General features: G+C 39.7%; 2 protein-coding genes across 3 annotated transcripts; one reads left to right on the top strand and one right to left on the bottom strand.

The window, feature by feature from the left end:
* Positions 1-89: 89 nt before the first annotated feature.
* ppa2 (inorganic pyrophosphatase 2) lies at positions 90-6,195 on the bottom strand. Of its 2 annotated transcripts, none has more exons than XM_030731584.1 (12): positions 6,131-6,195; positions 4,060-4,124; positions 3,931-3,975; positions 3,788-3,841; positions 3,145-3,264; positions 2,834-2,920; positions 2,005-2,131; positions 1,243-1,370; positions 1,017-1,102; positions 843-912; positions 686-725; positions 90-520 (listed from the first exon to the last, which is right to left on the bottom strand). In XM_030731584.1, exons 2-12 carry the CDS (start codon positions 4,075-4,077, stop codon positions 498-500), a joined length of 798 nt encoding a protein of 265 aa, XP_030587444.1. In that variant the 5' UTR covers positions 4,078-4,124; positions 6,131-6,195; the 3' UTR covers positions 90-497. The 2 variants fall into 2 exon arrangements, with proteins under 2 accessions (XP_030587444.1, XP_030587436.1); XM_030731576.1 differs by having other exon boundaries at positions 5,929-6,174.
* Positions 6,196-11,201: 5,006 nt separating this feature from the next.
* Positions 11,202-23,042, top strand: arhgef38 (Rho guanine nucleotide exchange factor (GEF) 38). The gene is made up of 14 exons (XM_030739645.1): positions 11,202-11,461; positions 14,930-15,114; positions 15,791-15,908; positions 16,026-16,173; positions 16,289-16,306; positions 16,420-16,619; positions 16,788-16,921; positions 17,059-17,163; positions 17,250-17,369; positions 17,761-18,129; positions 18,223-18,357; positions 20,191-20,392; positions 21,525-21,808; positions 22,513-23,042. Exons 1-14 carry the CDS (start codon positions 11,245-11,247, stop codon positions 22,693-22,695), a joined length of 2,418 nt encoding a protein of 805 aa, XP_030595505.1. The 5' UTR covers positions 11,202-11,244; the 3' UTR covers positions 22,696-23,042.
* The last annotated feature ends 163 nt before the right edge of the window (positions 23,043-23,205 follow it).

Genomic DNA, 23,205 nt, shown 5'->3' with positions numbered 1-23,205 from the left:
TAAATGTGGACATATAAAACTGGAAAGACAGCATGTATTGTTTAAGATTTTCCTTTTAATGTATCCAAACATTTACATACAAAGTGTGGTATTTGTATCTGCAACAACAAACCAATTACAATTGTACAGGAAAATTAGAGGATTATATACAGAAACTGGACATGGCCACAAAAATACTGCAATACATATACAGCATGATTTACAATTTAATAAAAATGATTTTTTTTCTACCATCATGAATGATAATTGACACAACTAGCCAAAAAAAAAAAAAAAACCCAATTAGGTGTGAAATGTGACATCACAAATCAGACCTCAGTTCCAGTTCTTCACTCGCTATCACAACAGTACACTTCTTCACTTGGTGTTCTTATATTCAACAAATAATGGAGACCAGATGGCTATCTTTAAAATGACTCCATACAAAACAATGCAGAAGAATAATGCGTCATTAGGTATTAAGACATTTTATAAGTATCCATGCTGTTTTGGGGGCTTCAGACAAAATGCCACTTGTCCACTGTGTAAGAGGAGGGTAAGAATGACAAAAAAAGAAAAAAGATCATTTAAAGTTCATATAATTGTGATCTTTTTTTAATTGAATAACTGTTGGAGGATTCTTGGAATACATTCATTCATGTAGCTATAAATAAATCCAAGTATATATATTTTTTATTTTACTTACCCTCTGGAGACACAGGATGTGCACTGCCAAATGCAGGGGCCTGGGGAATCAAAAGATAAAAAAATGACAGCTACAAAACCTTATCATTATGTAGCTTTATATCTTACTGCTATGTTGGTTATCAATATTGTCAAACAGCAGCTACTGAAGTTCTCACCGACTGCACTACTTCTCTGGCCTCATCAGTGGTGCATCTGAAAGGGCTATCACAGCACGACATGTTTTTGCTGACCAACAAAGCAAACAGTAGTGTTCATTATTCTTTCATAGCCCGTTACATATAAACATCATACCCACTCACACAGCAGGAGTTTTATCTTAACTAACTTACCAGTCAATTCCTCCAGTATTTGTTTGCTTCTGCACTAGTGCCCTCCAGTGCTCATGGGTGGACTTAATGATCTCAACTGCAAAGTCCTATCAGCAGAGATCGACATTTTTCCTTTAGAGCAAGACATTTTTTTCGCTACCTCAAATCCAACCGCATGGACTGCAACCCCTGGCAGACTGTCTTGATGCACACTTAAAATTGTGCGCATCATTAAAAAAGGTACTACCTTGTCTTTGAATTCCCCATTGAATCCAAATTTGTTTTCAGGCTTTCCATCCGGCACCTTATATTTCCTAAACCATTCAACAGTGGCCTCTAAATGACCCGGTCGGTTCATACGGACGTCCTCTATACCTGAGGAAAACACATTTAATATGAATTCAGGGACTAAATTGTGCAGCACATATTTTGCGGTTAAGATTATAATTTATGACAGAATACAGCTATCCATCCATCTATCCATCTATCCACAATAAGATATGTTATCATGAATCCAGGGTTAAAAATATTTAGCGCATTCTTCATGAGGTTAAGAAATGCATTAAACACATCTGCTAGGCAACAGGACGTTTTTGGAGAGACACACTGAATATAAACACAACCATGTTTATAACAATAACTCGACAGGGTACAGACTATGCCAAGCGCTTTAACTACACAGTGCAAGTCTGCAAGTCTGTGTTGGATAAACAATCAACTGAATCTGAAATTTGCATGTACATTAATACCTTGCTCCTAGTATGTGGGTAAATACAATCTGCCAACTTGTACGTAATGGCTGCACAGCTAATCTTAAAGAGCTCTACATTACAGCCAAACTGCTTGAACTTACTTTTCTGTATAGAACAAGTAGATAAACTAAAAATTGATTTGATTAGTTCTTGAATTAGGGCAGCGAGCAGATCACTTTAAGGCTGACGCAAGATGATCGTTAATCTTTCTGAAACAGTGAACAGTTTTTGACTTTTAATTTGTTTAAAACACTCACTATTAAGATTTTTGGCATCGGGGTCTTTAGCATTGATAGCAATGACCTTCCAGTCCATTTCACCTTCATCAATCATGGCCAAGATGCCTAACACTTTTACTTGGATCACCTGACCAGTAGAGCACACCTGAAGAACAAATCAAGAAATAATTAAACGTCAATTGATAAAAAGCAACATTTATATCTGAACATGTATAAGACATAAATTACATATGGATATACACATCAGTCACTTCATTAGGTACAACCGTTTAACCGCTTGTTAACACAAATGTCTAATGAGCCAATCACATGGCAGCAACTCAGCGCATTTAGACATGTAGACATGGTGAGGAAGAATGGGGAAGAAAGGTGATTTTTAAGTGACTTGGAACGTGGCTGTTACTGCCAGATGTGCTGGTGTGATTTATTTCAGAAACTGCTGATCTACTGGGATTTTAGCAACCATCTCTATGGTTTACTGACATTGGTCTGAAAAAGAGAAAATATCCTGTGAGCGGCAGTCTTCTGGGTGAAAATCTTTCTTGTTAATGCCAGAGATCAGAGGAGAATGGGCAGACTGCTTTGAGCTGATAGGAAGGCGATAGTAAATCAAATAAACACTCAAAACAAATAAGGCATGCAAAAGAGCCACTCTGAACACACAACACATTGAAGCAGATGAACTACAGCAGAGGACCACACCAGGCTTCCCGCTGAATAATGCACCATATCAAAAAGCTCAAACCGGTTTCTTGAACATGACTTGACGATGACCTGGGTCCAACCCAGTACTAGCATGGTGTACCTAATGAAGTGTCCTGTAAGTGCGCATCTCAAGTTGTATTACCTGGGTGCCTATGTCACAAACATCAATGGGGTCGTTGTCACCACAGCAGTTAGTTTCTTTGTCTTTCTGGCCTGGGTCTTCCCACGTCTTCAATTCAAGCATGTGAGAAAACATAATCATGAAGCATTTCCAACTACTATGAACATAATTATAGGAATAAATTCAAATACCACAAAATGAACTGATTAACTTGCAGTACTGTTATTTTTCAAGAAATAGGATGAAAACAGCGTGAATACAAGGGATGTGGATTAAAAAAAAGAAGAAGAAGAAAGAAAGCTTAATGAAACTCATACTGTACTTTTCCTCACCTGTGGAAGTGCCCCATAATTCCAGATGTAACCTTTATGGGGAAATATGTTGGCAACATATCGGGGCTTTCCTTTCTTTTCATCCTGTTTGATCGGATTCAGTGGTTCCTTTGTTGCAATCTGGGAATTGAAGCAGTTATGGAAGTGTGTTTGCATGTATGTATGTATATACTGTTTTTCCACTGTTGATGTGCAACTGATGAAATGAGGTAAATAACTTTCATTTCTCAAATGTCAGAAACTCTCCAAACTTCAGTTTCATGCTTAGCTAGCAATCTAAATGAAAACAGCTTCAGGGCAGTGCTATTCTAACAAATGGCTAGCAACTCGTCCCATTACATTTTAAATGAGGTATGTAATTCCTCTTAGTGAGTTACATTTAGTTTTGCATGCAACTGGAAAATCTACTTTAAGTTTTTATCTACTTATAAACAAAATATCTTCAGATTCTGATGATGCTATCTAACTTAAAGTATAATCCAAACAACCACTACATATTCTTAAAAACATAACTGAGCAGCACTAAATGTGCAAATACATAAACCTTTTTACCAGTGCAATAGCAGCTGTCCCAGGTAAAGTAGAAATGTAATGTAAGATCCCTTACCTTACATTTAGATGAGTACACCTTATCCATTCTTACCTCCATTTTAGCATTTGACCATCTCGGTACCTCCACCACCATGTTATAAAGCACCTGAAAGAAAACGAGAAAGCCAAATACATTATCCTGAATCAAATGTTTTAGGTGGTAAAACTGGCCTGAAATATTTAACCGAACTTTACCTCACTCTCATTCTTCTTGGGTTTTTTAGCAGGTACATCATTTTCCTTTTTAAAAAAAAAAAAAAAAACAGAATTGGTCAGAATATTTGGTTCAAGTGAAAATTAAAACATTTGCTACTCAACCCTTACCTGTTCGGTCTCCGCCATTAGTGGAATATCATGGAATGGTGAAATGTATTTCCCATCTGAGGTTTCTAAGAAAAAAAAAACAAAATTAAACTGTTACAAAATAAAGCCGTCATACATGGATATTTCACTCTAACACAAGATATTTTAGAATTGAATTACGGATGTCTGCTTAGTGTAAATAAAGCGATTACACAGCATGTAAAGTGAAAGCTGTATTATAAAGCATTCGCTTTTTGGACAATAAACATCATTTTAAAACATCACCTTTCTCATAACCTCATCTTTGACCTGGGAAATAGTTTAAGGAAATAATAATAACTAGGGCTGGGAAATGTGGACAAAAAAACTTCTATCTTGATATTTTTAGGCTGAATGGAGCTCCATATCTTGACACTTCTTAACACAGACTGCTCAATAAAAAATAAATAACATTTCAGTGAGGTTTTTGAAGTGGGGCTGTATGAGGCTCTGATGAGTCAGTGTGTTACCTGCGGTAAGCACAACTTCAAGCAAAAAAAAAAAGGAGAACTGACTGGCACAGAAATTTCCACTGCTTTACCTCACACTAGGCAGCTTTTTACCACAAGGAAGTGAAACTTTTTAACGTGCCATCACATTCCACTGACAAAAAAGTAGAGATGTTACCTCCCGAAACACGAGCTCTTCATTTTCTGCTGTAATAATTTAGCTGTTGATGTATTCACTGATTGTGCAGGTGGCAAAAAGAAATACAGAACTGTCCAAAATAAATTTTTTATTTAAACTGCTCATCCTTCCTGCCTTCTTATTATCTGACTAACCAATAATAAAATATATACATAAATCACAGGTTTTGGTTCACCCCTTTTATTGTGGTCAAAGTTTAAAGAAGTTCCTGTATTCTGCAGGGGTTTCATTTAGGCTGACAGTAACAGGAAAAGACCAGATGTCTTTTCTAATACACAATGTTGAAGCAATGTTTAATCCCAAATACACTGAGGTGCACATTTTGCAGTGCATTTCCATGCACGCTGCACACGTCAGTGCACTACAGTGTGCGTGCTGTTGCTGCATGTCTGCAGCCCTCTGCTTGAAATGAGAAGATTCAAGTGTAACCGCAACGGTTTTAAATGCTTGATGAGCTTTTTACATTTCTTTTTTTGTCTGTTGTGATTTTTTAGCAGTTGTTTTTACTGTGGAATGCAAAAGTGCCACAGTTCCTAGTCCAGTTTCCACGTGATTGGTGTGGTGTAATTAGAGAAGCTAAATGTGTTAAAGATTTGTTTATTTAAAATGAGGATGCACAGGAGTTCCCTGCTCAGGTATGGACTGCAATCACACTCCATCAGTCGGAGTTCAACCCTGGGTCACTTAAGCGTGCCTACACTTACTGGACTTTTGGGGGTCAAACATGCGTGGGGCACAGTCCTTGTAATAATGGCCAGTTGAGCCCCAATTGAACTTAATATCTGGTATCACCCCTGCTACAAAGTTATCATGATAAAACATAAGAACGGCCATGATCTACAAAGCAATTTGTCTTAATCCGACGTGACTACATGTTGTAAATGCACCCACTTCTGTTTTTGCTGGAGGTTTTGCATGGCTGTCATCCACGTGACCAACAGACAGGAAGTACAACTACGAAGAAGCCCCCCCACGCAGCTCTTCCTTCTCTCTTTTTATCGATACTTTTCAACACGTGGGCTAGCATTAGCGGGTTTTTACACGACAGCCAAGTGGCCAAAGAGACACTTGGAAAGAAAGCAATGCAAAGGTCAAACGTTTACTCCGACCTGGAGGTCGACTCACGGTATGACTGTGTTAACCAGCTGCATCATTAAATGCAAAAGACAGACGCGGTTCCTTTAGTAGCGGCAATTAACTTACTAAAATAAAGACGATAGTCGGGAGAATTCAGGTGTCCTCTCTGCTCCGTTTGATAGTGCATCGTTTTTCTCAAATAACACAGGTGAGAAACAGCTGCTGCTTGTGTAATAACTTTGTGACTAGAAGCGGAAAAAGAGCCGAAAACTGTCACCAAACAGCCGAGCGATGAGCGGAACATCAGTGGTCTCATTATACTTCTTACTCCCTCTTTTGGTTCCTGCTTCCCGTCCACCAGCTTCTCCTCCAAAGCCCTCAGAGAGAAACCACGGGCTTCCGACCAGAGATTTTCAAAATACAATCCTTCAACGCAGCGAGAGCGCAAATAAAAGGTTATACGCTGTAACGTTTGTGTGAAATTGTTAAGTTTGGTGTGGCAGGTGCTGCATGAAGGACTTTTCATTCAGACGAGTACCGTGAGACATATTAAGACAATAACCCACGTTCGTGTTGGCTCTAGTTTGCAGCTATCCCAGGAGAAACAAGTTGCTGCTCCCCCTAAAACCCGAGCACGATTAGCCCACCAGACAAAATGGTATATTTAACAGATATTACAATAGAAAAGGGAAATCAGAATAACATCACAAAGGCCAGAAAACAAAATAAAATCTATTCTATGTATCGGAAGTCATTATTTCCACCTTCACTTTCCAATTTGTGTAGCGGCCATGGATGTAATCCTCTGTTTGTAGTAGTTTTATTTTTACTGCCCCCTAGCTATCGTTCACACCTATCTACTTTTTTTTGACAGTAATGTAAATGCTTAGAGATGTAAGTTCCAGATTTCTTTTTTCTTTCTTTTTTTTTTTAAGTACTGTGCAAAAGTTTTGAGACGCCCCCCATTTCTTCATATTTTGAGCCAACCCTCATTTTAAAAAAAATATTCTGCCTCCAATAAGCCAGAATTGGTCATTAGCAATAGTACTCCAGGCTTTCTGAAGGTCTTTCAAAGTTTTTCTTTGGACATTGGCTGCTATTTCATGCATTTTTCAGTCCAGTACATTTTTAAATGAAGGATTTTTTAAGCCACGTAGTACTGACCTATGAATCATTCAAGTATAAATTGCACCTAACTCAAGAGATGAACTGGAATTACATCTTTAAGTACTTTGTTACTAGCAGTCACAAAAACACATCATTTGTTCCCATTTCTTTAAATGAACTGACAACACAGTTTTACAGGCATAAAATAGTATTTCTGCACCAACAGGGTGATTTCCAAAGAGCTGTTAGCTGAAAACTTGGCATATCTCAGCTCAGTTTGCATTGTGTCCTTAAAAAATCTGAGGAAATATGACAAGTGGAGGACAAAAGACAGGTCTCAAAAACTATCTACAGCAGAGTAACAGTATCTGAAAGTCATGTCCTTAAGAAACAGGAAAGACCTGACACAGGACCTGAGAGATTCAGTTGATTCATCTACTGCTCATTGAAGCCCCATCAGAAATTGTCTCAGTGGGAGGGTGGCTCTGAAGAAGCCATTCTTAAGGAAGAAAAACAGGAAGAAAAGACTGAGGTATGCCAAATTACACAAGAACTGCACTAAAAACAGGTCTTGCAGAGTGATGAATCATATTTGAAATTTTTGACAAAGAACAAAAGGCAGCAGACATCCAAAGAAGAGCTTTGAATGTCTAGAGTTTTACTGTTTGTTTGTTTGTTCATTGAATACTGTATTTCCATGTATGAGTCACGTTTTTTTTGTTTTTTTTTTGGCTCAAGACTTGTGCATTTTATGTTTTTTTAATTATTTTATTTTATAACTACAAATAAAAAGTCTATAGCTGTCAAGGATTTGATGGCGATAATTTCAACATCATGAGATCAAAGTCTGTATGTATCCATTGTGCCTTAAACAAACACCCATCCCAGTCCCCTTGATGTGCCTCTTTGACTGTTGTATGGGTCGGCCTCTGTTCAAACAAAGGGTAAGCATATCTTGTGAGGATCCATAAAAATGGGTTTAATTAATGGTTTTCTTTGATTTTATTGCCCACCCTCCACCCCGGACCCTGAACTTCAAAAGTAGAGGATGGATGGTTGGATGGATGCATGGATGGATGGATTATAAAAACAACGATTGTGTTTTAGGGCCCCAGATTTTCCCTTAACTTTGAATTCATTTGAAAGTGGAAACTCTCTGTCATCAGGTCAAACAAAGCCACACCTTTAAATAACAAGATGTCACACCAGCTCCTTAGAGCAGAGCAGTTCAGCTTACAAGAAATAACTTTGCACACTTGGGCATTTGTTTATAGTATGTGATATGGTTTACTTTACCACCTGGTTACATAAGACTGCAGGCACTGAAGTGTGACTAAGCTCAGCTGTGTGTGTTTAATAATGAAGGAAATAAACTAATATATAGCATTCATGCTTTTGTGACTCACCCAGTGTTCACAGGTTGAGCATAAGGGTTTATGAAAAATAGATGAACAGATTTTGCTTCTATCCCAATTAAAAGAAATGGGGAAATCATTTGTGGTTAATGCTGGAAATGTGACTTTTTTTAGATATAATCTATATTATTTAATATAGCAATAAATCACTATCTTGTTGATAAAATGTCATATTTGTAAGGCATGATGGAATAGGACATGTCAGTGATACAGTGTTTGAAATTGGAGGTTTAGTACCACTTCATTAGATACACCTGTTCAGCTGCTTACTGCAAATATTTCATCTGCCAACTGTGGCAGTAACTCCATGCATTTAGGCATGTAGACATAGTCAAGATGACCTACTGTTTAAACTGAGCATCACAATGAGGAAGAAAGGTGATTTAAGTAACTTTCAAAAGGCATGTTTTTTGGTGCCAGATGGGCTGGTCTGAGTCTTTCCCACACAACCATGTCTGGGGTTTACAGAGAAAGCTCCAAAAAAGACAGTGTCCAGAGAGCGGCAGGTCTCTGGGTGAAAATGTCTTGTTGATGCAAAAGGTCAGAGCAGAGTACTCAGACTGCTCAAGGCAACAGTATCTCAAATAACCACTTGTTAGAATCAATGTAATCAGAAGACGTTGAACTTGAACAGGACTGATGCTAGAATTCAGTGGGCTCGCCACAATTGGACAAACATTTTCTGGTCAGATGAGTCTGGATTTCTGCTGCAACATTTGGTAGGGTCCGAATTTGACATAAACCAGTTATGAATCCATCCTTCCTTCTATCAATGGCTCAGGTTTTTGTTGGTGGTGTAATGGAGTGGGGGATATTTTCTTGGCATACTTTGGGCTCCTTAGGACCAACTGAGCATTGTTTAAATACCTGAGCCTACCTGAGTATTGTTGCTGACCATGTCCATCTCTATGACCACAGTGTACCCATCTTCTGAGGGCTGCTTCCAGCACCATGTTACAAAGCTCAGATCATCTCAAACTGGTTACTTGAACATGACAATGAGTTCACTGTAATCACATGGCCTCTGCAATCACCAGATCTCAATTCAATGGAGCACCTTTGGAATGTGGTGGAACAGGAGATTCTTATTATGGATGTGGAAATCTGCAGCAACTGTGTGATGCTGTCATGTGAATATGGACCAAAATCTCTGAGGAATGTTTGCAGCACCTTGTTGAATCTGTGCCACGAAAAATTAAGTCAGTTCTGAAGGGAAAAGTGGGACCAACCGGGTGCAAGCAAGGTGTAACTAACGAAGTGTTTGGTGAGTGTATACCAATCTGCTTTCTGTAACCCAGATATATCATATTATCCCTACACAGCACTTTGCTCTCAGACTGCAGGCTTACTTGTGGTTTCTCAGGTATTCACAGTAAAAGTAGAATGGTAGGCAGAGCCTTCAGCTTTCAGGCCCCGCTTCAGTGGAACCAGCTCCCAGTCTGGATTCACGAGACAGATACCCTCTCTACTTTTAAGATTAGGCTTAAAACTCTTCTCGTCTCTTCTCTTCTCTTCTCTTCTCTTCTCGTCCTCTTCTCTTCTCGTCTCTTCTCTTCTCTTCTCTTCTCTTCTCTTCTCTTTCTCTCTTCTCTTCTCTTTTCTTCTCTTCTTCTTCTCGTCTCTTCTCTTCTCTTCTCTTCTCTTCTCTTCTCTTCTCTTCTTCCTCTTCTCGTTCTTCTCTCTTCTCTTCTCGTCTTTCTCTTCTCTTCTCTCTTCTCTTCTCTTCTCTTCCAATTGGTCGCAGCACAGCAGATGGCTGCCCCTCCCTGAGCCTGGTTCTGCCAGAGGTTTCTTCCTGTTCAAAGGCAGTTTTTCCTTTCAGCTGCCGCAAAGTGCTTGATTGCTTGATTGTTCGGGTTTTCCAACTAGTGGGGAAGCTGGCTTGAGGTCAGCAGAAACATGGAGGTCTGATGTCAGGGCATTATCAACCCAAATGAAAAGTCCGTGCAAGTGTCAACTATGGAGGCAGGAAAGGTTAACTTTTAGATAGAACACACACCGAGAAGGCAAAAATATAAGCAAAAATTGCATAAATTCGGCTTATGCTGCTGATGTTAGACACTAAAGACACACACTGTTGTCAGCTTGTCATCAGCAATATGAGTGCGTGCTGTAGAAGATGTTAAACAGGTGTTTTAAACTAATCTAAAAATACAATGGGAGCCTTTATCGTCTACCCTTCAATGGGAAGGAAACACACTCACTCACTGTTTTCACAAAGAGCACTTTATCTGGTTGCCATGCCAAAAAGAAATGATCATGTCAGCGTGTGTGTTGATGATCTATGTTTTATCAAAAACACATTCAAAATGTATGTTTATCTACCCATATGTATCCATGTCACATATAACTTGACTTGAGCTTTCATATTTGCTGTGGTTAAAGGACACATAGATGCAAAATATTTGAATATTTTGTATTAGGAAACATGCTACATTGTTGTGAAAATGTGTAACTATGTTGCCAAGTGTAATTTATAGCATGGTCACATAAATGAATTCTTCCTTGTGAACATTTGGATCCTAACCCTAAGGCTCTCAGATGAGGATAATTCATTAAAAAGGCCTCAGCTAGTTGTTATGTCTCTGTCTTTACCCTTGAGGAGAGACAGAGTCTAGTTCATCACTTTCTCTTCCAGGATGATTTGAATGCCTAAAGGGCAGAAACACAGACTGGCAGTAGAGAGGTGTGGCCACACAGCTCCAATGACAGGTATACACAGGGAGGAGTTACATTACCTGTGCAGTACTGGCGGTCAGTGCACAGGGAACAGTACACCTGTTGTACTTCCCAGACTCTGTCTTTCTTTTTTGTTTGTATGTTTTTTCTCTCTCTTTTCTTGTCTTTTTTTTCTTTCCTTTTTCTCTCACCCCCTTTTTTTTTTTTTTTTTTTTTAACAGTCTACCAGCATAGCCTCACTATGGATCCCAAGGAGGCCAGTGGAAGCGAGAAAGAAAAGGAAAAAGAAAAGGAGAAAGTGATAAAAAGGAGGAACCGGCCTGTGTTTCTGCGTTACTTGGAGAGGAGAAGGACGGACACGATCGTAGCTGATGACATGGACAAAGGTGACATCAACCTGGGGACGCTGGTGAGGAGGAGTCAGTCTGACAAGACGGAGTACAGCGCTAAACTTAAAGGTACAGCAACTAATGATGTCTCGAGGGGTCAAAACTATGGCAACAATCTATACAGGCAGCTCTTCTGCAAGTCTCTGTATTTCAAACATGTTGATAAGTCACTGCATAGGAGAACTTTGTGCAAATAGATCTAATGTAGGAGCAGCATCGATGGCTTGAGGGCAAACACTGATCGCACATGCACAAAAGTGTGGGCCGCTCTGTACCCTGAACCTGTTGTGTTAATATGTGTTGAGCAGGAGATACTCCCACGGGGATGAAGCCACATATGCAAACTGTGTTCCAAACTCAGGCGCAGAGGAGTGGCTTCAAATTGTTCCAGGCCAGCTTGTAAACAAGGCCAGTGTTGTGTGACTGGGGACTTTTCATTACCAGGAGTTTTAAAATATTTGATCTTATTTTATTGTTCATAGCGCCCAACCAAAGACCATGGAAGGCATAAACCGGCTGAGAAAGGAAATGAGTTGTGAAAAACAGTTGTCAATTCAGCTGTGTGTTGCCTCATCACTACTGCTGACACAGTCTTTTCATTCTAACACACATTCATGTTTCAGTAGAACTGGCTTCCCCTGTCCTTAAAGCACAGTCAGTAACTGGGAATGCTGCACTTCAGGCAAAATGACCTCAGTCATCAGCAGGGGGGGGGGTTCTATGAAAGATTAGTTAAGTATGTAGGCTTTCCTGTACCACTTGTTCTTTGTCTTCTTTTTCTATGAACAATAGACATCACATGACAAAATGGTCACACAATGGTTAAAATAACTAAGTGTAATAGTGTAGTATATAATAGCTAACTCAAACCTAGTTTTCACTTGGTGTTGTACAGATGACAAAAAAAGTTTGACACACTCAATTTTCAGAAGATGCTACGTTTACCACAACTACTCTCCACCCTTTTTGCACTTTCTATTTTCATGAGCAGCCTGCATCACGGCAGGCTGAGTTGTACAAAAACACCGTGGTGTTTTCAGTAAACTATTTACCCACCCTCTTTGACTTTACCCTCAGGGAAACCAGCAGTATTACATATTTACACCAATGCAAATATTGACAGAACGATGACTTCACTGAAAGAGGAAACATGTGAGTTGCTGCTAGAAAGTCTCTTCTCATATGCTTGCCAGACAGGTTGGTCAAGCCACAGAGCCATGGCAACGTGACATCAATATGTCTAATTATTTACAGTAACTATATGAAATACTTCCAGCAATGATTTACCAGCACAAACACCACAAGACAGTAATGGAACAGATATAACTACCTATTTGATTATATTTTTGTTATTTTCCTTTCAGATAACTTTGGGCATTTTGGGAAAAATATTCCGTTTATTGTGTTCAAAGTATATCTCTATCTCAGTGATTCCCACTGGGCTCTGTGCTGTGCGGTTAAGTCTGTCATGTCATTTTTCTTGATGGTGATATGTGATACACGATGGCCTGTATTCTTTCCAGGTCACTCTGCTGGGTTCCTTTCACTGGGCTGAGCAGTGAAAAGCCCTCTTTTTGCTTTCATGGGAACTTCAGTGCCAGTAACATACCTCGCACTGAACATAATGCTGGCAAAAGGCTAAGTCAGCGCAGTTTGAAATGCGCTGCAGCAAATCGATGTGTGTTTTTTGGAAAACTCTGTGGAGGGAATTTTTCAAGGTCAAGTTTGAATGGGACAGGTGGCACTGTACTTAATAGAAACTGGGGCTCATTTATCTCATTAAAACTTTTTATAGAGGCAGGTAAATATCTGCTGAGAAGTCTCAAGATATTAGTGCCAATTTAGGGAGCCTATGATTGAAGACTACATAGGAAAAATAAAGAGAAAAAAAAACAAAACAGTTTTTTGTTTTTTTTATCACTGTGTAATAACCAGGTAAGGTGGCTTCACCACAGAGACTGCACGTGTCAACAGAAACTGAGAGTAGTGGCTGACCATACAAGACAACCACATCACAGTAAAATACAAGAGGTCGACAGGAGGCATGAATGTTGCATTCCAACTCAGTATTCCTTCAGTGACTCTTATCACTGTCAAGTTCTTATTGGATTGCTGAAAAAAATAAATAAAATGAATCATGACTCACCACTGCAGATTAATTTTACTGCATCGCAACGCTGGAAAGCAAGGTGATCTGTACTCACAGATGAAGATATGCTGAACAGTGCTCCCATTCATAAGAGAGCACTGGCATAAGTACTGGCAAGAAACACAGGCATCTTCATCCTCATCTTTAGTTTGCACTTTGTTCCATTAGTTTTTCTGTATGAAAACATTCTAAAAATTCAGTAAAATAAAAATAAAAAAACAGGTATAGCATCTGAAGGCTACTAGTTTTCATTTACAATGCAACTCCCTTATTTATTAGTCTGTTTTTAATCAATACAGTGCAAAACTCAGAATTAATGACAGTAAATATGTAAATACCACCAATGAGCATGTTACGTTGCTGATACATAGATGTACTCTTTTGCAGTTCTTTGGATGCAAAAAAATAAATGTACCAGAAGCTCTAGGTAACTAAGTCTAGCTTGAACTTGAATCTGCCATGTTTACCCTTGTGTGTATAATGCATAACCTGAGGCAGATAGAATAAATTTGTTTGAATGTGCATGCTTGACTGTGTGTGTGTGTGTGTGTGTGTGTGTGTGTGTGTGTGTGTGTGTGTGTGTGTGTGTGTGTGTGTGTGTTTGTTTCTGAAAACATGTGAATCAGTGCTGTTGTGTGTTTGTGTTGTTGTAGGTGTGTGCTCATAATTGCCCTCCACGCACATGCACACGCACACGCGCACGCACGCACACACACACACACACACACACACACACACACACACACACACACACACACACACACACACACACACACACAGTCTGAGCAGATGGAATGCCAGAGCACCCCGTAGGATTACATCAGTGGCACAATTAGTTTCGTAACCTGACACAGGTCTCGCAGCCTTCTGTCTCCCTCCCTTCACCCCTCTCTCTCTCCCTCTCTCTTTCTCCATCACGCTCTCTCAGCAGAGGAGGAAGCAGTGTGTGGTGTCGATTAGGCAGTGAGGAAGCATCCCTCTTCTCTGAACAGACACTCCTGCCTGCCATGCAAAGCACAGAGCAACCACAGACTGATTAGGCAGCTGAGCAGTAAAGAAAAAAAAAAAAAGGAGACACGAGCCTGACTGGCATGTTAAGTGAAGCCTCTTGGCATTCAAGTCAAAATAATTAGATCACTGTGAAATAACGAATGCTGCTTAGGCATCAAGAGGATGTGTTACAGTTTTTCAAAGCATGCACAGTGGTAGGATATTTACCAGGATTTTAAGAAAATGTGCCAGAGATAGCTTAAAATGCTGTCAAAAAACATCAAATTATTTAATTAAGCTTATATAACCTGTATGACCCGTTAGGACAGATGCTGATCATTTTTATGTCAGATAAAAACTTGCTTACATTTTAATGTTAGGCTACCTTTATCTTTTAGAGAAAATGATACCGCATGGCCTGTCCCCAATTCCATCTCCAGCCCTTGACCCAGAGGAGTTCCGTTTAAGAAAGATGAAGCGCAGGGCAAAGGTCATTCAGGAGCTCATTCAGACTGAAAAGGACTACCTCACTGACCTGGAGCTGTGCATCCGAGAAGTGGTCCAGCCTCTGCGAAATTTGATGGTACAGTAGATGCTTTTCAGGATCCTCAGTGAAATCGCTTGTAACCCTACAACTTACAGCTGTCCATATATATATATATATATATATATATATATATTCTTACTGGCCACTTTAGTAGGTACACCGGTTCAACTGCATGTTAACACAAAATCTAATCAGCCAATCACATGGCAGCAACACTATGTATTAGGCATGTAGTCAAGATGATCTGCTGAGATTCAAATGGAGATCAGAACAGGGAGGAGAGGGGATTTAAGTTACTTTGAATGTGCTGTGGCTGTTGGTGCCAGATGGGTTGATATGAATATTTCAGCAGTAGGAGACTACACTGGGTGTCAGCTAAGAACAAGAAACTGAGGCTACAATTTGAATGGATGCACCAAAATTGGGCAATAAAAGAAGGAAAAACATTGACTGGTCTGATGACTCTAGATTTCTGCTGCCACAGACTTGTAGGCATAAACCACATCAAAGCATGGATCCATCCTGCCTTGTTTCAGTAGTTCACAATGGTGGTGGTGATGTAAGGGTGTGGGGGATATTTTTTGGCACACTTTGGGCTCCTTAGTACCAACTGAGCATTGATTATTGTTAAACCTCTGGTTTAACAATAATCTGTTAAACTGACATTTGGGCAGAAAATGCACTTGTACATTTTGAGTCTTCTGGGTTTCAGGTTGTGGATGTGGATCGGCTTTTCACCAACATGGAGACAGTGTGTGAGGTCTCTGCAGCCCTCCTTCACAGACTGCACGGGGCCATGGCTGACCCCGATCCAGAAGCTGTTCTCATAGGTAATGCTATTCTAAATGCTGAGTGGCTCAATCAGAGGGATACATTTTATATTTGGTGACTGCTGCTGTTCCCGTCAGTAGTAAATGAAAGATCTTGTGTCCTTTTTTAATTTAAAGGGGACGTATTTATCCAGGCAAAGGCAGCTTTAGAAGACGTATATAAGATTTACTGTTACCATCATGATGATGCTCACATGTCCCTCAAGTCCTATGAGAAAGAGGAAGAAATCAAGCAACATTTTACCACATGTATATTAGCGCTGAAGTAAGTTAAGTCACTTCCGCCAAATAATTTTCATTTAAATAATTTTTTTCAATTTTCATTATTATTTATTCAAAAGAATCTTTATATCTATAATCTTCCATTTTTTTTCTTACAGAAAAATCTATGACAAGGAGTAAGTATAGTCACTGGCAACATTTATTCTACCATGTTTTTTTTTTATGTATGTATTTATTTCTTGTAACTTTGATAATTGATAATTATTACATAATATGTTCATTTGCACAGAGGGAAACCTAATTTGTTGGATATGGGTTCACTGCTCATCAAACCCGTTCAGAGGATCATGAAGTACCCATTGCTTCTTGGGGAGCTGTGGCATGCCACGCCTGAAGACCACCCCGACTATCAGCCGCTGCAGGAGGCGTTCACAGCTGCCAAGATCATAAATGTTAACATCAATGAGTTTAAAAGACGCAAGGACATAGGTAAGATTTCGTCTGCATTAACATAGGTGTGGCTAGTTTATCAGTAATGTATCTGTAAACATCCAAATTTAGCATGCTGAGCAGTAGCAAAATTGCAAATTTATTATGTATATATATATATATATATGTGTGTTTTATACACGCTCTTTCAATTATGTTTATTCTCAGTTATGAAGTACAAGAGGTTGGAGGATGACGGCACACTGAGGGGAAAACTACACAAGTTAAACATCCACTCCATCAGGAAGAAGGGAGACAGGTTTGCGGGTTATCTCAAGATCCTCACAGGTGCTGACACACAGGTAAAACAAAGTGACAACAAACTTTTTCCTACAGTTCACTCCACTCTCTTTATGGCTAAAATAGGTTTAAAGTGGTAATTTAGAGAAATAATTGGCAGTTAGTATGTTGTTGTGCAATCGATCTGTTATTTCTACAGGTGAGAGATGAAGTGTTCGATAAAGAGGAGAAGTTTTTCAGGAGTTTGGAGAAAGCTGTGAGGCAGTTGGTGAAGAATGTTCAATGCTACCTGCAGTACACTCAGGTAAGTACATAGTTTAGCTTTTTCCTACCGCATAATGTGTGTTTTCTATAATTTGACCTATTCTTTCCTCCATGTGTTTCCTGCAGGAAATGGTGTCTGTAGCTTTTCACAGTGTGCAGGATGTGAAGAGCATAGTGAAGGATTCAAACAAAAACGATGCCAACGGTTTAGTGCACGACAATGGCAACGATCCCTATAAGCACTTTGTAAATGTGGTTTTTGTTGTTCTTCAATACAAAAATGTTTCCAGTTGTATTTGGGTCATAATTTGCTTCAGTGTGTAGCTCCCCTGCTCTTCCTTTGATACAACAAAACCTCTATATTTGTATCGCTGCGTTTTCATCCTGGTCCTGCATGATCTCCTGTGCTAATGTTAAAGTACACTTTACCATCTCCACTTGGAGAGAATTGCTGGGCCTTAGAGATGCAACATACAAAAAAAATATATTTAATGGTTACAAAATGTACAAAAATCTTTTTAAAATATGGAGATATTCACAAAAAGTGACTGTTTATATGTACAGATGGAGCAGGTATGTAATGAAACAGACAAACTAATCTCCAGTTTTTTCCTTTTGCTACTTTTTTCCCCTCCAGAGAGACGATTTGGAGCACTTGGTGCTCACCCCCCTCTCCTCTCTGCACGGCATGTTCACAGCCCCTCAGAAGCTCATCCAAAAACGCTATGACAAATTGCTAGATTACTGCAGCCGGCTGGAGCGCTCTTCTTCTATTTCATCCTCTTCTTCCACCACTTCTCCCTCTTCTTCACTGGTATCAGAAGACCCACCTGGTCCAGCCAAGAGGGACTATGAAGCTCTCAATGCTTTGCTAGTGGAAGAATTGCAGAGGTTCAACAGGGCTGCCTATACTATCCTGACTAACAGTGTGGTGTTTCTAGTGGCCCTACTTAGAGAGCTGATGAATAATGCACTGATTGGTGCTCCATCAGTACAGCAGCTACCAGTGAGGATATTCATATATACACATATATCCCACTAAAAAGACTTTGAGCCTTTTTAACATTAAACCTAAAATGTGTCGTGTTTGCCTTTTCAGCCTCCACTGTCAAACATCGCTGAGGTCCAGAACAGCATCATGGATGAGCTGAACAATCTGACGTTTGTCAAGGAGAATGCGCAGAAGCTAATGGAGCGAAAAGTCAGCTTCGAAAAACGAGACAAGAAAATAGCGGTAAGAAAGAAAACGGAATATTCTCAGATTATTCTGGTCAGTCGTCTGAGCATCTGTACACTTATCACTGACCACAGGTTAACACAAAAGTCCCACATATTCTTCAGTTTTGAGAAAATTACAAAAAGGTCTTTGTTTCTCCAAACTCTTTGAGATAATCAGTCGCAAGGCATAAATGAACAGTTAAACCTATCAATGGCAGAGACGGGCTCCAGGCCATGATCAAGTAAAGTAGTTGACTCAGGAGACAGGCACCAGTCTCATATACAGTACTGTGAAAAAGTCTTGAGCCACTGCTCATTTCTTCATGTTTTGCTCCCAAGGAGCCAGACTTTCTCTTTCCAGAGGAATATTTTGTTTTTTTTCTTTAGCCACTAACCTATGAGTCATTCAAGCATATAAAGGTGAGTAACTCATGGGATGAACCAGAGTTGTGTCTACTCATAGGTGACATCTTAGCATAAAAACTATTTTAAATTGTATCTTTAGGCACTTTATTACTAGCAGTCTGTCCCCAAAACACATCATTTGTTCCCATTTCTTTAGCTGAATCTATGAAACTGTCAAAGTTAACGCAGTTTTACCTGTACTATAAAAATAGTATTTTTGCACCAAGAAGGTGACTCCCAAAGAGCTATTAGCCCAAACTCATTATATCTCAGGGATGGTGTGCAGTGTGTCCTTAAATAAATTGAGGAAACTGGACAAGTGGAGGACAAAAGAAGAAATGTCAGGCCTAAAAAAAAAAAAAAAACTATCTACAGCAGATGAACAGTATCTGAAAGTCATGCTCTAGAAAAAAATAGAAAAACTAGAGCGAAGACCTGAAACAGGACCTGAGAGATGTACCTCTGCTAAGAGGTCATTCTTAAGGAAGGGAAACAGTGAGAAAAGGCTGAGGTACGCCAGATTACACAAGCACTGGACTGAAAATCGGTGGAAACAGGTCTTATCGAGTGATGAATCCAATTTAAGATTTGACATTTTTGGTTCAGAATTGTCACTATGTACAGAGGGGATCAGGAGAGAGACAACAGTGAATATCTACAGCCATCTGTAAAGCACGGTGGAGGGGATCTGGTCAAAACTGATGGAATTATGAACACAGAAAAAGCACAGATTTCGATCCACCATGCAATACCATCGGGAAAGCATATGATTGGCAGCAGTTTCATTTTTCATCACTTTTACACACTGCCAATGCAGTAAAAACACACCTGGACAGAAAAATACACAGTGGAGCTCTCTCAGTCATGGATTGGCCTCCCCAGAGCTCAGACCTCAACAATGAAGCAGTGTGGCATCATCTTGACTGAGAACAGAACAGCTTTGAATGTCCTCCAAGAAGCCTGGAGAACTATTCCTAAAGACTACTTAAAGAAATGACAAGAAAGCTGCCTCAGAGAGTTCAGGCTGTGTTGAAGAATAAATAATATTGGCTTTCAGTCTCATTAGAATTGCACAACCTGTGTTTTTGCATTATATGCTGTAATTTCTTTTATATTTGCACATTTCACTAAATTACTACATCTATTTTTCAGTTTCCCTCTCATTTGTTCATGAGAGGGTAGCTCAAGACTTTTGTACAGTACTGTATATCTGCATGTTCATAAGGCTGCATATACATACACACAAACACATGTGTACATATACCAGAAGGTGCTTTTTCTGGGCACGTGAGTAGATCTGTTTGAAGCTCCTATCCCCAGGATTGTATTACCTTTAACTCGCCTCAGATTACCCTTGCCTACTGTTACCTAACACTCTTACGTACACCTGCATACTCACTTTAAATATTTACGGCAACACTCCTTTGTGTGTGCTGCCCTTCAGATGCCGGAAGTGCAGCATCAGACTGAGGAGCAGCGTGCCTGGCTGCTGGCAGAATACCCAGTGAGCCAACTGTACCAGCTGAAGAGGAAGTGTAATGGCTGCCAGGAGCAGGACCTCAGCCTGCTGGAGGGAGAGCTGGTAGCCCTGATAGAGGACACAGATCCAATGGGCAGCAGCAGCCGCTGGTTGGTTCACACTGGAGGCAAGTGTGTGTGTATGCGTGTGCGTGCAGTACTGTCAGTAAGACACACACAGTGAATTAAGTTATCACACTGCAAGTATGGTTGCAATAGGTTTTTGCTAATGCATATTTCTCTGTGAAAACAGCCACACCAAACTTTACTTTCTGGCCTTGATAAGGCAGCAGACAAGAATTTGTCCTAGGAGCTCCTGTGATGTCATGGTTGCTGGTGCCTCTAGAGATTGTTGCCTCACAACAAGGCCAGCTCCATAGCTTGTGTCTATCTCTGCTTTGCGTCTCATAGAGGCACCTGAGATTCCAGCGTCTTGTTTGGAACAAACTGCTGTACGTTGTATGCGGTGTTACTTAGAGTACAAAGCCTTATCCCTTGGGTATTCAGAAACAAGGATGAAGAGATATCACTGGTGCTCATCTTTGTACTCTGAAATAACAAGTTCTTTTTTTATGAACACTAAAAAAAAAAAAAAAAAAATGTGTGGATGTTTCTTGGCGCAAAGTACATTCTTCACAGACTTGTCTTTTCCTCTGGGATAACAAGCATTCCCAGGAAGTTGTTGTTCTTCCTTCTGTTGATATCAACAGTATGAATATGCGGGCCTCATATTTACACACTCTTGAGTAACTCACTGGAACTGGATTTGAGACTGTGTAAACAAGTGCTCTACAGCCTCTGGCTGAAGTGTTTACAGGCTTAACATTAGGCAGGCAGCCTCACAAGCACACATTTATCCTCCACAAATTATGGCCATATCATTTTAAACCGTTTTTTTTTTTTTTTAATGGGCTTTGTTCAGACTGGCAAACTCCAGAGATCTAATAATAGCTTAAATTTCTTCAAATTTTTGCTCATGTTTTCTTGTCCATCTCTAAGACCGCTGCTTTCACCCCAATACGATTTGAATGGATTTTTTTCTTTAAAAAAAAAAATTAAAATCTTGGATAAAATTTACAAGATTAAAATGGTTTCTGATAGAAGATGCTGTGTTGTTGTCTTTCTGGGATCCATAATACTCTACATGGCTGGATAGCAAAGGAAAATAAACTTTTTTAAGATTAATTTGGGTGACTCAGCCTTTTAAAATGGACTCAGAGGTCAGGACACTTGACAAACTATCTCTGTGTGTCTTGTCAGGTGCACAAGGCTATGTCTACTCCACGTTCCTGAAGCAGTACAACCCTCTGAGGGACTCGCAGCGGGCAGGCCAGATGGCCAACGAGCAGCCACAGCAGCAGCCACCTGCCATGGTGGATGAGGACTTTGATAACTTAAGTCTGTTTGTGTCAGGAAGCGGCAGCAGCAGCCTGCACAGCTTCAAGCTCAGCGCCACTGACAGTAGCTCAACCCTCTCTGGCCTACAGGGGGAGCTGGAGAATGCTGAAGACATGGAGGACACAGTGGACTCAGAGGCTCAGCAGGTGTGTGTGGTGCTCTGCCAGCTTGTCACAATGGTTCTTGTATGGCTGTCATATTAACATAGTGCATTGCTTAGCATTTCAGTGGGTAACACAACAGTTAAGGTCAGAATAAACTTATACTTGCTGAAAATTCAGGGTCAAAACTGAAACATTGCAAAACCACACAACACATATGACCAACAAATTATGAAAAAAAAAAGGCTCAGCAGATAATAATGTTAAGGGTTTTCAGAGCCAGACTGTAACTATGAAATATGGTTTATTGGAGGTAAATGAGGAGCACAGGTATAGAGACTCGATCAGCAGATGATGAGTCACTTTAAAAGGATGTTTAATAGCTTCATCCTGTCTGTATCTGACATTAAATTTAATTGGTTTTAATAGCATTACATGGTAAGATTGCTGTCACTAAGGAGCATCCCTAGGCTTGTACTTGGGGTGATGGCTTTACTCCCTATGACTGTAATACGTCTCTGATCATCAATGAGCTATAGGCCTTGAAGTAGTAAATATAAAAATACTGACAAAGGTTAATGGATTGTAGCCAATTACAATCAGTGTTGGTGTTCCTGCTTTGTTTGGGTAGAAAGCTTAACAGTGCCACCTTCTGGATGAAAAGTGAAAGTGAACCATTTGTTAACACATTTTAAAACTAATTTCTGCACCTGCCTTTAGTGACACGTAAACTGCATCTGTTCCTACAGTATTATGCCGTGTATGCATTTCAAGCCCGCTGCGAACAGGAGCTGACCCTGCAAGAGTACCAGCACGTTCGCATCCTTCAGTTCTGTGACCTGGGAGGTAACAAAGAGTGGTGGCTCGCTGAGGCTAACGGACAAAAAGGATACGTCCCTGCCAACTACCTCGGCAGGATGTCCTATGCGTGAAAATACAAAAACAAACCCGGTTTTTAGCATCAGTTTACCATTTTAACAAAGACCACCTACACTTCAAAATGTAATTGGACCAAGTTACATTTCTGCTTTGTGAGCATCCCAACAGATGTCATTATCAATTGTCTCATACCAAAGTGTTGATCCTGAATCTGCTTGGCTATCAGAAGATACCAAGAAAGCTCACTAATGGGGCTCGACCAGTAATCTGTGATGAATGTGATTCGTTTAAAGAAAAAAACAAAAAAGCACAGGGCACTGTGCTGAGCACTTTTTGTACTTCAGTGTTGTTGAGTTTATACTAATAATGAAGTAAATTTTATATATACATATGAAGTGATTTATAGAGTATGTTTTATGTGAAATAATTTATATAAAAAGTTTTATTCACTGTTTTCCCTGATATTGAGAAGTATATTCAATTTGATAATTCATCAATATTATGAATAAAAACAACCTCTATGATTATTACTGCTGTGGTGTATTATCCATTTCCATGACTGC

The sequence above is a fragment of the Archocentrus centrarchus genome, chromosome 1 (assembly GCF_007364275.1).
Source record: "Archocentrus centrarchus isolate MPI-CPG fArcCen1 chromosome 1, fArcCen1, whole genome shotgun sequence".
Taxonomy (NCBI): domain Eukaryota; kingdom Metazoa; phylum Chordata; class Actinopteri; order Cichliformes; family Cichlidae; genus Archocentrus; species Archocentrus centrarchus.
Note: the sequence above shows the minus strand (reverse complement) of the source record. Positions and strands in the feature narration are given on the sequence as shown.

Excerpts from the sequence above, each read along its gene's own strand:
- ppa2 (XM_030731576.1), bottom strand. The coding sequence starts at position 6,118 with ATGAGACCACTGATGTTCCGCTCATCGCTCGGCTGTTTGGTGACAGTT. Across the intron at positions 3,842-3,930 it reads CCAAGAAGAATGAGAGTGAG|GTGCTTTATAACATGGTGGT; the intron begins GTAAAGTTCGGT and ends GTTTTCTTTCAG. Across the intron at positions 1,371-2,004 it reads CGATGCCAAAAATCTTAATA|GTATAGAGGACGTCCGTATG; the intron begins GTGAGTGTTTTA and ends TGTTTTCCTCAG.
- arhgef38 (XM_030739645.1), top strand. The coding sequence starts at position 11,245 with ATGGATCCCAAGGAGGCCAGTGGAAGCGAGAAAGAAAAGGAAAAAGAA. Across the intron at positions 11,462-14,929 it reads GTACAGCGCTAAACTTAAAG|AGAAAATGATACCGCATGGC; the intron begins GTACAGCAACTA and ends TTTATCTTTTAG. Across the intron at positions 20,393-21,524 it reads CTGGTTGGTTCACACTGGAG|GTGCACAAGGCTATGTCTAC; the intron begins GCAAGTGTGTGT and ends GTGTCTTGTCAG.